The following is a 15003-nucleotide window of genomic DNA, read 5'->3' as shown; positions in this document are numbered from 1 at the left end:
TGGTATAATAACGCATGGCCTAACGTTATATATGTGTTTATCATTGAAGCTAGGCCCTACTTGATTCTTGCCGAGTGTGCTTCTCTGCCACCAGATGCCGCTTAATTACCTCCAATAATTCATCATAGCCTTCCACTTCCTGCCCGAACAGTTCAGTTCAGGAAGAAGAAATAATGGCGACGCTTCTGGGGTCTGAGTCCCCTTGTACTGGAGGAAAACGAAGAAATTGCAACGGCAATGTCGTCACAAAGTTCACGACTAGTAAAATAACTGGTCAGGGTTTCAGTCGAGGGACACAGGTAAGAGAAACGATGCATGTTTCGTTGGTAAAGACATCTGAAAGACCAGGGACTTGCGTTCAGAGTCCACCCTGAAAACGAAGACGTTGTCCAGGAGACTTGACTGGCGATCCAGTTGTCCCTGTCAGCTTTTGTTTTGCAGCTAGCGCGAACATTACAGAGTGTTTTAAAAATTAAAACCTTAAACTTTTACGCCATTGAGTTCTGTACAATAATATTTGCTCGCTGACAAGGCAAATATCGTTAGTACTACAAGTGCATAAAGCAAGGTCCTCTTCAAGTGGGTCTTTTGTTGTTAGCCCCACGTTAGCTTAGCATTATCGGCCAGGTTAACCACGATATAGAAACGCTTAGAACTGGCGCATTGACGGGTTGTTATTGTTTTTTATCGATAAATCTCTCCAGGGAGCCCGTAGTTCAATTTCAGAAGCTCTTAAAACACGTAATCCATGGCTATAATGTTTGCTGTTGTTACGGTGTAACATCAGCTAACATTAGCTAGCTAGCGTTAAGCCAGTTCAGGTGATTACGTAACGACACACTAAACGCCAGCTAGCTAGCCATAACTAACTTTACCGTTTCCATAAATAGTAAGGCCACAGCTTCGGCCAAGTTCGCAAGTTTAGTCTTTAGTTCCACGCAAGCAAACATTTATACTATATTTATTTTAACTTTGTAGCATACAGGCCTATTTGTTCGTTACTTTCGATAAGGCTAACGCTAACGTTAGTTGACTTAACGTTTAACTGTTTTGATTTTTGCATTGCTTATGCATATGAACGTAGCACAGATCTGTCTTGAAATTTTCACACATTCAGCCCCTGTATCTTTTTCACTTAGTTCTAAACACATTTGTGACTTCAACTGTTAAATTGCGAAGCTGGTGAAAACATGTATTCCTATAAGAGTCAATTTCGTGCGTTTTGCCTTCTTGCTGACTGCCAGTTTTTATGGTCGCATGTCTCAGTGGTGAAGCGAAATATCCGTATGATGCAAACCTTACGTCTAAAAATATCCCCGATAACCTTGAAAATGTAGAATTTGACAAGTATTAAACGACTTCTCATTGTCTAGGCAGTTGTCATAATGACCACATGTGTTATGTCAGTGCTTTTTGGACTCATGGAAGGCTTTTGCGAAGGCGTCCCGTGGTCATCTCGTTAGTATGACAATAGCTGTTAACCATTTAACACAATTTGGTACTTGGAGAGGGAACCAAGCGGGACGCAAAATGTCCCTGCATTCGTTCAATATGAAAAGCAGATGTGTTTTATAAACTTGTTTTAATAGTTACAAAAAGTAAAAGTTACTTCCTCATCAAGTAAGAGTTGTAAACTCTGAAATCAGTTTTTTTTAGTTTTCTTTGGGCTGCAAGAGTTGTCAGCCTTCTTTTTAACTTTTAAAATGGATAGATAGTAATGGCCTCTTATGCCTTAGCCATAGGATTTAAATGAATATACAATATCTTGAATGAGCAAAGGTATAATGCTACATTTTGAGTTTCTTGTTTTTGGTCATACAATGGCAGTAGGAGGATTGGGTTGTTTGCTGATCATGTATAGAGGAAATGATCCCCAGATTTTACAAAATGTGTCTCTCTTGCAAAAAAACAACCCATTAGTTTTAGGAGTAAATGCACAAGAGTCAAAAGATCTCAGCCTTCTGACATGAAAGGTGAGGAATTATCATGTAATCTTTCATGCATATCTTTAAATTCCAGCTTCTTCTTTTTTTTTTTTTAAAAGGGTTTCAACAGTGAGGATTGCAGTCACAACTAGGCAGAAAAACACATTACTGTAGAGTAAATAAATACAGAACTATATGTATAAAATAACCTCATCTGGGACCTTTCCAAAAAGCCCAATTCAGAATGCCCCACAAGAGTTTAATCTAAATGAGAATAACTTAACACAGAACACCAATGCTTACATCCGGCATGCTGTAGGGTCAGCCTTAAGATTTGGCTGCACCTTATGGACTTGCTCCAAAATACTTTTGCACCCAATGACTGAGCCAGGCCAGGACTCTTGTCCTACAATTTTAAGTTATTACAGGGGTGACATAAGAATCTGCTTAGTTGTTTTTTGGTTTCTGTTCTCCCAGTTGCCGTGGTCTACTACCTGCTTGTTGCAAAGAAGACAGAACCTTTCTATTCACCGGGACCTCTTGATGTAGACAGCATATATTTTCTTTACTCGAAAGCACACTCTGCTTTCCTCCTATAAGAAAAATGCTATTACGACCAGAATAAAATGTATATTTTTCTCAAGATTGCAACCTGACATCCACTAGTACTAACAAAAACACCTGGGAATGCTAATGCAAATAACATTACATCCATTTTTCACTATTTAAGGTTGCCTCTGTTTGTGTCTTAGCTCCCAGGAGGCCTGCTCCAGGAGAGAGATAAACGGGCCAAGTGGCATGGCATCCCAACTCTGCTGCAGAGGCTCTACGAGAGCAGCCATCCCAACAGTGACCTCTCCCATGCCCACAGCTTTCTTAAGGTAACTAGCCACACATCACTAGTCCATCCAACAATGAGGCTGTACAATTACTGGTTTTAACCACTTGTTGCTGAATGTTTTACTTTGGAACCTGGGTGATGTAAATTCCATGTTGACAATGGTTTTTGTCAGGTTCTATCATCCCAGCTCTCTATGGAGGCCATGTCTTTTGTCACAGAGGACCGGAAGACCGCTCAGGAATCTACCTTTCCCAACACGTACACCTTTGACCTCTTTGGTGGAGTCAATGTAAGTTTGACATTACTAGATGCTCTGTAATTATTGGACTTAGAGAAGCTTGTTACCTCTGAAGAATCAGTCGTCATGTGGTACAACTCACACAGAGGCACTTTAAATGTAAATACAATATTTGCTCACAGCACTGACTACTATTGTCTTCTGTTCTCTAAAGCTGCTTGTGGAGCTCTTGATGAGACCCACATTAACTATGCAGAAGAAAAAAGCCAACAGTAAGTAGTGATGGGAATATGTCTGCTTTATTTGGAAGTTAACACGTTTTTAGGTGATCATTGATTTTGATTTAATAATTTGTTCTGGCAGTTTGTCTAATGTCTGTGTTTTTGTATCAACAGTGAATGATGACTTGGTCAAGGACTGCCTTAGTGTTCTCTACAACTGTTGTATATGTGTAAGTATCCGGTTACATTTTGTACATTCCAGAGAAATGTCAGAGGTGCATTATACCTTGTTTCTATTTAGCGCATGTGTAAAAGTAGGAAGTATTTTCCTTGCAGTTGGTTTGGGCTGTTACAAAGTCTCAGGATCAACAGGATCAGTTTTACTGAAAGCATGGGCATGGTTTAAAAAAATGCACATATTCTTCTTTAATTCATAGACAGAGGGGGTCACAAAGAGCCTGGCAGCAAGGGATGACTTTGTTCTGTTTCTCTTCACCCTGATGACAAACAAGAAGACGTTCCTACAGACTGCTACACTAATTGAAGATATACTTGGAGTCAAAAAGGTCAGAGTTATACTTGTATTGAGTCCTCATGCTATGAAGTCACTTAATGATTTATGCTGTGACACATTTGGCAAGCCAGCAATCTTTGTAAAGGGGAGCTTTATGTGCACTTGTTTCTTAAAGGTCAGTGAAATTGTAATTATGACTCTTAATTTTTCTGTGAAAATACTTTTTTAATCTTTGCTCTGCTGATACATGTATTGTTATCTGCTGGCTCTGTTGTCCATATCCAGACAACTCGTATGCCAGGAGTTTGCCTGGCAGAGCTACGAACACCCAAATGTCAGACTCATGTCTTGATTTATGAATCATTCTGTGCTTTGCTGGAATTTCTATTGATATTCTTATATATTTTAAAACGCATATCACTATGTTTGCTTGGCTTTGTAGAGTGACATTTTTGTAATTTACCAGATTCAGTGACAAACATTTGGTACCCTGTTGTCCGGTTATTTTTATTGAACCCAGACGTTATATGTCTGTTACTAAGTCTTCTTAATGTTGAATGAATAATGCAACTCCACTAAGGCGTTGTAGTGCCTACATATGGAGGCTTTTAGACACTCTATTTGTAGCTTGAGCATCTCCTCAGAAATTACAATGACTTAATTATTTATATGCCAGTGTTTCATGTAGGTTTTATAAATTGGGTTTCTTTGTGTTCTCTACTGTAGAACTGTAACAAACTGTACAATTAATTATCTCAGAAATAATTGCAAATTAACAATTATAATCCCGTTTCAGTCAAATATTTTTGTCTTTTTCTTTTTTGAATGAATCCAAGGATACATCTTTTGGTTATTTATGTGACCCAGATAATGTAATAACACAAGTACATAGCCTATGAAGTAAACCACGCCTTTTTATTATCATAAAACACTGAATTGACTGAATGTTTGATGACATTTGCTTAAATTACCATAAAATTGACAATTACCATCAACAGCCATACACCTTAGGACCCTAGCTAATGTTACCAATCACCGATCAGACAATTATGTTAATGTAAATGTATTTTATTTATATAGCACTTTACAACAACCGATAAGTGAACCAAAGTGCTTCGCAACAAATAAAACCACAGATTTAAAACAACAATACACCACTAACAAAAATTACAATAATGAATGAAAAAAATAACATTGTAACATACAATCAATACAAATGTGCCATCAGATTTCTAGGTACCAAACGCCACTTTAAAAAGATGCGTCTTAAGTCTTGATTTATAAAGACCCAGGTCAGTAATGATACGCATCTCACTGGGCAGCTTATTCCAGAGCTTAGGTCCAGAAACCAAAAAAGCGCGGTCACCCCAGTGTTTCAGTTTTGACCTGGGCACTTCCAACATGAGTTGATTAGATGACCTCAACGTCTTACCACAATTACGAATAATCAGCATGTCTAAAATGTAAGATGGGGCAAGGTAAAAACAAACAATACAATTTTAGACTTAATTCTAAGCTGTACTGGGAGCCAATGGAGAGAATAAAGAATCAGAGTTATGTGGTCTGGTTTTTTCGTGCCCGTTAACAGGCGGGCTGCTGCATTTTGGACAAGTTGGAGACGGTGAACAGAGGACTGGGAAACACATATGCAGGGCATTGCAATAGTCCAGTCTAGAGCTTATTAAAGCGTGAACAGCCTTCTCAAGGTCATGACGGTTTAAAAATGATTTTACCTTTGCCAGAAGGCGCAGTTAAAAAAAGCTTGATCTAACAACATTATCAATCTGTTTGTTGAATTTAAAGGAACTATCAAAAATCACTCCTAAGTTTCCTTACCGTCTGTCTTGCGGTTGGAAACCAGGGACCAAACCCGTTAGACACAGATTCCCCAAACACAATATATTCAGTTTTATCCTCATTTAAGTGCATAAAGTTTTGGTATGTTAATTATGTAATAATTGTTAAAGGCCTACTCTACTGTTCATATTTCTGGGGTAGGCTTATTGGTGGTGATGACAACTAGGAGTAGTTTGAGAAGTTTATTTTCTTCTATGTAGTATTTGACAGATTGATATTTTGTTATTTAGCAAAGGTATTTCCAGTGTAAACCACCTCCCTGCTTTATATCAAGCAGTGAGAGAATGTCAATAGGAATATTTAGGAGAGAGTATGAAAACTTTTTGCAACATTTTTACAGTTGACATTTTATACTCATTTGAAATGGAAACACCTATGATATTAACCTGCAACATCATGACAGAAGTAAAACTCTCTGTAGAATTATGCCTTAGCTGTAACAGTGGTAAAAAATGTAGAAGGGGAAGAAAACAAAATGTAAAGAAATTAATGCTGGCAGTTAAACACGTTATTAACGCCATTAACACAAGCTCATTTTAACTGCGTACATTTTTTTTATCGCGAGGTTAACATTCATTTTGGCCTAGCAGACTCACATGCTGTTGCAACAACTAGTAATGTTAGAAAAACTACAACACCACACCAGATCTAGCTAGATCGGAAATAAAACTACAGAAACGCGGCGCGCACACTTCTTTGGGCTTGCGAGCCTGCCAAAGAGTAGTAGCATTAAGTTTTGAGTGGATGGCGAGCGCGAGACGCCAAAATGGATTTCAATAAGATTCTGAATGGAAAGTTTACATTTTAAAAGTTGCCAAATGGTTCCCTTGACAAAACCAAAGTGATCTGTGTGTTTTGTCATTGAGCTACAATTGCGGCACGTCCAGTCTAACATTTTGTTCTCAGAAAAAGAAACATTTGCTCAAAGAAAGCCGATTCACTTTTCCATGAATGAAAAATAATGGGACAAAAAGGAAAAAGGGACATTTAGAATAGATAAAAATGTAATTAATTACAAGGTAACCATGACATTAATGCGATAGCATATTTGAATCATTTGACAGCACTAAAATAATTTAAAATAAGCAACTAAGAGACATTTGGTAGGCGGCCTGTCAGACACCGCCTACCAAGAGCCTGGGTCTGTCTGAGGGTTCTTTCTATAAGGGAGTTTTTCCTCACCCCTGTTGCTTACTCTGGAGGGAACTACTAGAACTGTTGGGTCCTTGTAAGTCATAGTGTCAAACCTACTTTATATGTAAAGTGTCTCGAAATAAACATGAAAAAGAAAAGTCAATATTCTATCTGTTTTATGGGTAAATATCTTTTTAGCTTTTATCCATAAAGTGAAATATGAAGAAAAAACTATAGTTAAAACTACTATAGTTTTAGTAGGTAGCAGATTCTGTCTGGGTCAATTTCACAACTTGTTAATTTCCTAAATGTCTGATGTCTTTCTGCCTTTTGTGTGGCAACAGTTCATTTGTTTGCATTTTCCAGGAAATGATCCAGTTAGAGGGCATCCCCAACCTGTCAGGCCTGGTCCAAAGCTTTGACCAACAACAACTAGCCAACTTCTGCCGTATCCTATCTGTCACTATCTCAGAACCTGATGTTGGAAACGACGATAAGCACACTCTGTTGGCCAAAAATGCACAGCAGAAAAGCAATGCTAGTCCCTCACGGGCCGAGGTCAACCAGGGTAGGTTGTCTCAAGAGTACATTGTAGGGCTGCACAATTTTGGCAAAAATCTGACATTGCAATATTTTCTTTTTTGTATGTGCAATATTTTAAAAAAAATTAAAGGACTAAAGGAATATTCAAAAATTGTAGTTGAATGCATAAATCTGGTGCACTTTTAGGGCAGAATGAAGATGCTAGATCTATGAAGAACTTTGTGCTCTTGTAATCAATATTTTGCTCTCGTAAATCATTTAAACACCATTGAACACTTTGGTTTATTATCCGATAAACGTTTATTAAAACGATATATTGTGCAGCCCTAGTTAAGAGTTCTCACTACATACTATAATGTATCTTGGGCCATTGCAAAAAGAATGGATCAGTAAATTGTGAACTATCAATACTATTGCTCCAATAGTAACCCTGCTGAACATCCCTGGCTTCATTGAGCGGCTGTGTAAGTTGGCCACTAGAAAGGTGTCTGAGGCCACAGGAGCTAACTTCCTGCAGGAGCTGGAGGACTGGTACACATGGCTAGACAATGCTCTGGTCCTGGACGCCCTCATGCAGATGGCTACTGAGGAGGCTGAACAAAGCAGTACAGGTGAGACGATCAGTTGTGCTGCTGGTTCCTTACACTGCTTAAATCCTATGGACTTTGATTCACAGATTTTTTTTTTTTTTTTCCTCACCTCCAGAGTCATCAGATGAGAGTTCCCTGGCCACCAGCCCTCTGAGACATCGACTGCCCCAGTCCATGAAGATTGTCCATGAGATCATGTATAAAGTAGAAGTGCTCTATGTGCTATGTGTCCTCCTTATGGGCCGACAGAGGAACCAGGTACTTCACAGCACACAACTCGTCCCTCCTTGAGATTTAAGCCGGGGTAATGTTTCACTGAACCCTGTATTGTGTCTCACAGGTCCACAAGATGCTAGCAGAGTTTCGTCTCATCCCAGGGCTCAATAATCTGTTTGACAAGCTGATCTGGAGGAAATACACTGCCTCAAATCATGTAGTCCATGGCCAAAATGAGAACTGCGACTGTAGTCCAGTATGAACTTTCAACACTATCCTTGGAAACTGGCTCTGGGCAGTTAAATTAAACATTTAAGTTGAACATAAGCATTAACACTCTGTTCTCTTTGTGCAGGAAATATCCTTCAAAATCCAGTTCTTGCGGCTACTTCAGAGCTTCAGTGATCACCATGAGTAAGTGACCCATAATTTTATGAACTGGGAGTTGATTTTTTTTCTTCTTTTATGTCTGTTGTTTAAAATGTTTTCCTTGTCTTTAGGAATAAATACCTCCTACTGAACAGCCAGGAGCTGAATGAACTGAGTGCCATATCCATGAAGGCTAACATCCCTGAGGTGGAAGCACTGGTCAACACAGACCGAAGTCTAGTGTGTGACGGGAAGAAGGGCCTTCTCACACGCCTTCTCACGGTCATGAAAAGGGAACCTCCTGACTCGTCATTTAGGTCAGCATCACATAGGCCAAAGATTAAGAAGCCCAAGATAACGGTGATGATATGTCAGCCTTCTGTAAAAGAGTCACCATGTTGGAGTATCAAGCTCTCTGTTGTTGTTGTTGTTGTTATTATTTTTTAAAGATTTCTCAAGATTGGTCTCTAGTCCTGCTTTTCACAGCTTTGCTGAAGCTGTCTGTTGTGTTTTTAGATTCTGGCAGGCAAGGGCAGTGGAAAGTTTTCTCAGAGGAGCCACTTCCTATGCAGACCAAATGTTCCTCCTGAAGAGGGGACTACTAGAGGTAAAACTACAATCATAGATTGTTTTACTCATCATCCATGAAGACCCTCCACATTGCGCAGATCTGTCCTTGATTTTGAATTCTCTTGACTGTACACCTACTCACTTTCTGCTTCCATCCCTCAACAGCACATCCTGTTTTGCATCATAGACAGTGGCTGTACGTCTCGAGATGTCCTACAGAGCTACTTTGATCTGCTTGGAGAGCTCATGAAGTTTAACATTGATGCCTTCAAAAGATTCAACAAATATGTCAACACTCCAGAGAAGGTATAATTGTGTACACCTTAAATGCGTTACAAAAATGTATATGCTGGCCTGACAAAATAACATTTTATAACCATTTCTCAGCTTGTGTGGTCGATGATCAAGTATGTATAATAGCATACTAAACTATACTGATGATATAATTTGATCTCTCTTTTTTTTTTTTTGTAGTTTCAGACCTTCCTGACGCAGATCAACAGTTCTCTGGTGGACTCTAACATGCTGGTGCGCTGCATTGTCCTTTCATTGGACCGCTTTGAGAGCCAGACTGAAGATGTCAAAGGTAAACAGGGATGGAAAATGTACACATGTAGAATAGTTGATTGGAGAACACTTAAAGGAGAAGTTACTAAAATAATTGATTGTTCTGAATTAAATACTTGTTGATTTTTGACTAGTTAGACTCATGCACTGTTCCTGTCCTTATTCCTGTTTTGTTAAGCCCTTTGGCACTTACGTATGATAAAAGCTAAATCAAGGATAAATACATTTTGTCAAATAGTTGGTTGGTTGGGGAAAAAATATAAAGTAGGATGATTTGTGTAAATGGGGGAAAAAAATAAAAAAAAAGCAGCTTCAAGGAGTGACGAGGTATATTTGTGCAGTAGCTCACGACAAGGCATGGTATGTTGTGATTATATATCAGCTAAGGGGCGGCATTCAGCCAGATGCGAGGCCAGTTTAAATATTTTTATTAATAAATGTTCACAATAAATGAACTACCCTGGGCTTGCCGCCTGCACATACCAAAATGGTTGCTATGGAATGTAGGGGATGTTAGCCTACACTGGCAGCTAGCATAGGTTATTTATTTTGCTCTTAATAATAAATGGTTAGTTTGTATTCACCAAAGTCACACACCAATCGAGGCAGTGGTAGACCAGCTCCTCCATATTTAGGCCACTCAGGAGGATGAAGTTTCTATTCTGTAACGCTAACAGTTTGATAGTCATAACAATTTATTTCTCAGATGTTTTGCCCAAAGAAATGAGACACCATAGCTGTTGTACAGTTGTGTTCAAAATAATAGCAGTCCAACATCACTAACCTCATAAATCATATTTTTGGTATAAGTGATATTTCTACATGGCAAATAATTTACTAGTGTTTTAGAGTCTTAGAAAACCATCAGACCTAACAGTCATGATATGCATGCTGCTCACTCTGTGAATTCTGTGTTCAACAGAATAGAATTGTTGTGTTCAAGTAGTGAGGTGATTGATTCTGTGAAGAAACGGGTGTCAGTTGTGGCCCATATTAGAGGAAGGAAGCAAATGTTGTGCATGCTGGTTATAGTGCCTTTCACACTAAAATACTCGGCAAAATGGGTTGTTCCACACATTGCTCTGAGGAACAGCTGACTTTGATTAAAAAGTTGATTGGAGAGGGGAAAACATAAAGAAATACAGAAATGTATAGGCTGCTCAGCCAAGATGATTTCAATTTCCCTGAAAGGGCATCCAGAGAAGGAACAACGTGCGAAAAACGGTCAACTACCATTTGAATGGATCGAAGAAATGCAAAGGCTCAACCAATGACCTGCTTCAGGAAAATCAAAGTCAAAGAAGACTTTAAGTTACCTTCCCAGATCATTTTACATTTAATGATTATGCCGCAAAAAAAAATAGAAAAATACTTTCTCCCGTTCATAAATAGATGGAAGTGCTGATTTAAGTGTTTTGTATTTCCCTAGTGGTGGAGGTGCTCTCTGAATGCTGCCTGTTGTCCTACATGGCCAGAGTTGAGAACAGGCTGGCCTTCCTCTTCCGTCTGATCAACATCATCAACGTACAGACACTCACACAGGTCTTGTTTCATTTTCACTTTGTCACATGTATTCAAAGAAACTCACAGTTCAAGAATAAGAAATGGTTGGACTCACAGATTTAACAAAATTTTAAGATAAATTAACATCTGTGCGTGCGTGTGTTAAAAGTTTAAAATCTTGGTTCTTGCATACATCCCATTTATCCTGCAGGAGAATGTGAGCTGTTTAAACACCAGTTTGGTGATCTTGATGCTGGCCAGAAGAAAGGCAAAACTGCCTTTCTACCTCAACGCCCTGCGGGAGAAGGAGTATGCCGAAAAGTACCCAGGCTGCCTACTCAACAACTTCCACAACCTGCTTCGCTTCTGGCAGCGCCACTACCTCAACAAGGACAAAGACAGCACCTGTCTGGAGAACGTAAGTAGCTGTCACTCTTTCCTAAGCATAATTGAAGCATTAGATACATCTTTATTTCACCAAAGTTTACAACAGCTGCTTCAAACAAGCAGCTAGTCAGCATCGAGACATGCAAGTTCTCTCTGTGTCTACTGTTTACATTCACTCAATTTCTGGCACACATTCACAACATTCTGGGAAATAATATGTACACATGCTGGACATACATTTTTTGTCTGCAACACAAGCTTGTACAACTGGTTAAGACCGCCGTATTGGTTAAAATAAAACAAAACAAAATTCAAGAGATTTCTTTGGGGGGGGGGGGGGGGGGGCTTTTTGGCCTTTTAATGGACAGGGAAGCTGGGGGAGAAAGGGGAGAGGGGCACGACATGCAGGAAATTGTCACAGGTCAGACTCGAGCCCTGGACCTCTATTCTTCACCTCTATTCTGCTCTACCAACTGTGCTAACCCGGCCACAAGAGTTGATTAAAAAAAATGTATCTAAGTTGTGCTCTGTAATTTGATAGAATACTTATCATTCTGAAGAGTCCATTCTTAAGAGGTAGCAAGTGTTAAAGGACAGGGTACAACAAAAATAATCCTAAATCTTTTCTGCATCTATCTAATAAATCCAAACATTTACGTGTGTCTGTGTCTGGGGCATGCAAGTCATACGAAGACTCCACATTCAGAACACTTTACAACAGCCGGGGGTGGTGTTAACGACAATACTAATAACTGTTGCCAAAATACCCCCACAAATGAAAACCTCTGTCGCTGTTAACCGTCAAGCCACTAAACCTGTATGAAAATTAACACCTCTGCTGAAGTGTTACATTTGTAACAGGTGGGTAGCGCACTGCCATGAGTCCATGACCATAATGTCTGATTACTCCACATTTTCCTTGTGATGTTTTCTGAATACATTCTGAATCTGCAACGCTCTATCAGGTAAATCAGTAAGTCATTAGCAGGCTATACAGTGCAGTTGCGTATTAAGTGGTTTTGGGTCCTTTTTGTATGTAATATTTGGGGGTTCAAGTATTTTACAAGCAGCGGTACCGCAGGCCAAGCAATCGGCTCTTTCCTAACGATACATTTCCAACAGGCAGTGTACTAGTTTCTCATAATTTCCAATATCATCTTGCATCTTAACCTTTTGAGGTCTAAGCCATTTTTTCCCATCTTTGGTTTGCCTGGTCTCCTTGTGTAATAATGATTGTGTAACCTCAATCCTGTTATGCACAATCAAGTGCATCTCACAGAAATGTATTGAAATCACACGGGGAACAATAATGACTAAGAATTTTGGCTTTTGAAAATTGTTTCGAAAAGTTTTGGCAATCAGGGAAAACCAAAAACATTGTCTGTAACTAACAAAAATATAAAACTATATAGGTTTTTTGCCAGAAAAGTCCATACACTTTTCTCCAAAAAGGTTAGTTGTGACACCTCTAATGCATTATCTGGCTGTTGGACATCAGTAGGCCAAATCACACAAATTTCAACCACAGGGCTCCACTCTGCTGTCTCTTTTCTTTCTCTCCTTTTGTCTTCCAATACACACACAGTAAATAAGGCCCTCCTGTAAACCCCTCTATTGCCAGAGCAAACTCGATTCCCAAATGACTTGATATTGGTCGATCCAGCTGTATGTCAAGTTGCCCCAATCTAAGATGGAACCTGGCAAACACAAATACATCGCTCTTTGGTACAAAAAGATGTGGGATTAAAAAACTTCTGGATGGCCTTCAATTATGAGAGGACCTTTTTGAAACGGCGCTTTTCGCTGCTTCTAAAAATAAAATAAAAAAAAAGTAAGTCTTTACACTGTATTGATCTGGAGATAGATAGAGATAGATATAGATAGATATAGATATATATATATATATATATATATATATATATATATATATATATATATATATATATATATATATATATATATATATATATATATATTTTTTTTTTCTTCTGTTGTATACGACAGCATCAACCTAGTAGTGTAGACACTTAATTGCCGTTCTGGTTAGGATTTTCCAGGACATTTTGGCGGGAAGGGGCCTTCACGTTTGGTTTTGTATTACATCCTCATGGTCTTTTAGTGTGATGCTGTAGTGATCGGTGTGGGACAATACCACAAAGATCCACTGTCACATCATTACATGTACTATATAAGTGGCAAACAACAACAAGCTGCGCTTCCAAAGTGATCTCAGTCGCTCCCAGCTTGGTGTTTCAGCTAGTAAGAAATTCAAAAGAAGTAATCCCAGCGTTTGTCTGATTAATAAGAATTTGGCAACACAACTACAAATAAATGTTAATGTTGTAAATGGCCAACTGTTTTCTATCAATGTTGTGCATTTGCTTGTTCTGCTGCCCTCAAGTGGCCAGAAATGGAAATCATGGCTGCTTCAACATTAACAATGTTTATTATTTTCACATGTGTATATACACAACCCAAAAGCTGAAGATATTTACACATGTACACAAGGCCCTGATCACCTTGATCTAACCTAATTTACCACATTATTTGATGGTGAAATTCTCAGCTAAGTATGCATGTTACTTGACATTGCAGCTAAGCCTTCAATAGTGAGCACAAAGTCACAAAATGTTTTGTTCTAAATTCTCTCTGCTTTCTCTCCTCCCAGAGCTCCTGTATCCCCTTCAGCTACTGGAAGGAGACTGTGTCAGTGCTGCTGGGCTCAGACAGGACTTCTCTGTGTGCCATAGCAAGCTACATTGATGAACCCTACATGGATCTGGACAGAGACCTGCTGGAAGATTGACCTCCAGTTTGTTCACTTAGTGAGCACGGGGTGGGACAGGGCAGAAGGTCACAGGAGCATGGACACCTAAAGCTGGTGATATCTCCGCTGAGCCATCCAGGCACTTTGACTGTGTTCTGGGTGTAAAGACTTGCCTGTTTTTGTCTGTACCTTTTGCATTGAGGGTGTCATCACAAACGTGATGAGATGTAATTTGCCTGGCTGTCGTCCTCTCACTAAGTTACCGACTTCTTCTTCAAAGGTAGAGGAGGAAACCTGTATGCCCGCCCCACATCGTTTGACAATTAAGGGACCTTGTGAAATGACACCTGCTTTGGTTGTTTGCTTTAGGTGAAATTCAAATAGAGCCTTTTATATAACCTATACAAAATTCTATGGAAAAAAAAAAGTATGATTCAACAAAGTATATGTAAGAAAAAAATATTCTTTTCACTTGGACGTGGTTTGGAAATGGCCACAGCTTAAACCGATACCCAGATTTTCAGGTCGGTAGTTTGTCCCAAGGCTGCCAGGAGTCACCGGCCTCACTCTCCCACTACCTACGCACTCTGTGTTCCACGCCAACCTGTCTGTGGGTCTATTACATTAGATGGCTATTGTTAATTGGTGCTTTTTGGTTCTACTCTGCACATTTAGGTAGCTTGTGGGCTGGCTGGCATGTTTCACAAATCACACGGGGCTCCTCTCACCTAAAACCATCCGCTCTGTCGTGACTTTAGAAG

At 39.3% G+C, this 15003-nt stretch overlaps 1 protein-coding gene across 1 annotated transcript; it reads left to right on the top strand.

Annotated features, from left to right (window-relative positions):
* Positions 1–61: 61 nt before the first annotated feature.
* trpc4apa (transient receptor potential cation channel, subfamily C, member 4 associated protein a) lies at positions 62–14623 on the top strand. Its single transcript, XM_034868368.1, has 18 exons — positions 62–299; positions 2678–2806; positions 2939–3055; positions 3219–3276; positions 3400–3455; positions 3663–3791; positions 7097–7298; positions 7699–7884; positions 7979–8121; positions 8204–8335; positions 8435–8493; positions 8580–8765; positions 8965–9055; positions 9184–9324; positions 9493–9604; positions 11015–11127; positions 11300–11506; positions 14144–14623. Exons 1-18 carry the CDS (start codon positions 174–176, stop codon positions 14279–14281), a joined length of 2325 nt encoding a protein of 774 aa, XP_034724259.1. The 5' UTR covers positions 62–173; the 3' UTR covers positions 14282–14623.
* Positions 14624–15003: the final 380 nt, after the last annotated feature.

The sequence above is a fragment of the Etheostoma cragini genome, chromosome 4 (genome assembly GCF_013103735.1).
Source record: "Etheostoma cragini isolate CJK2018 chromosome 4, CSU_Ecrag_1.0, whole genome shotgun sequence".
NCBI lineage: Eukaryota > Metazoa > Chordata > Actinopteri > Perciformes > Percidae > Etheostoma > Etheostoma cragini.
Note: the sequence above shows the minus strand (reverse complement) of the source record. Positions and strands in the feature narration are given on the sequence as shown.

Excerpts from the sequence above, each read along its gene's own strand:
- trpc4apa (XM_034868368.1), top strand. The coding sequence starts at position 174 with ATGGCGACGCTTCTGGGGTCTGAGTCCCCTTGTACTGGAGGAAAACGA. Across the intron at positions 3,056-3,218 it reads ACCTCTTTGGTGGAGTCAAT|CTGCTTGTGGAGCTCTTGAT; the intron begins GTAAGTTTGACA and ends TGTTCTCTAAAG. Across the intron at positions 9,056-9,183 it reads TGAAGAGGGGACTACTAGAG|CACATCCTGTTTTGCATCAT; the intron begins GTAAAACTACAA and ends ATCCCTCAACAG.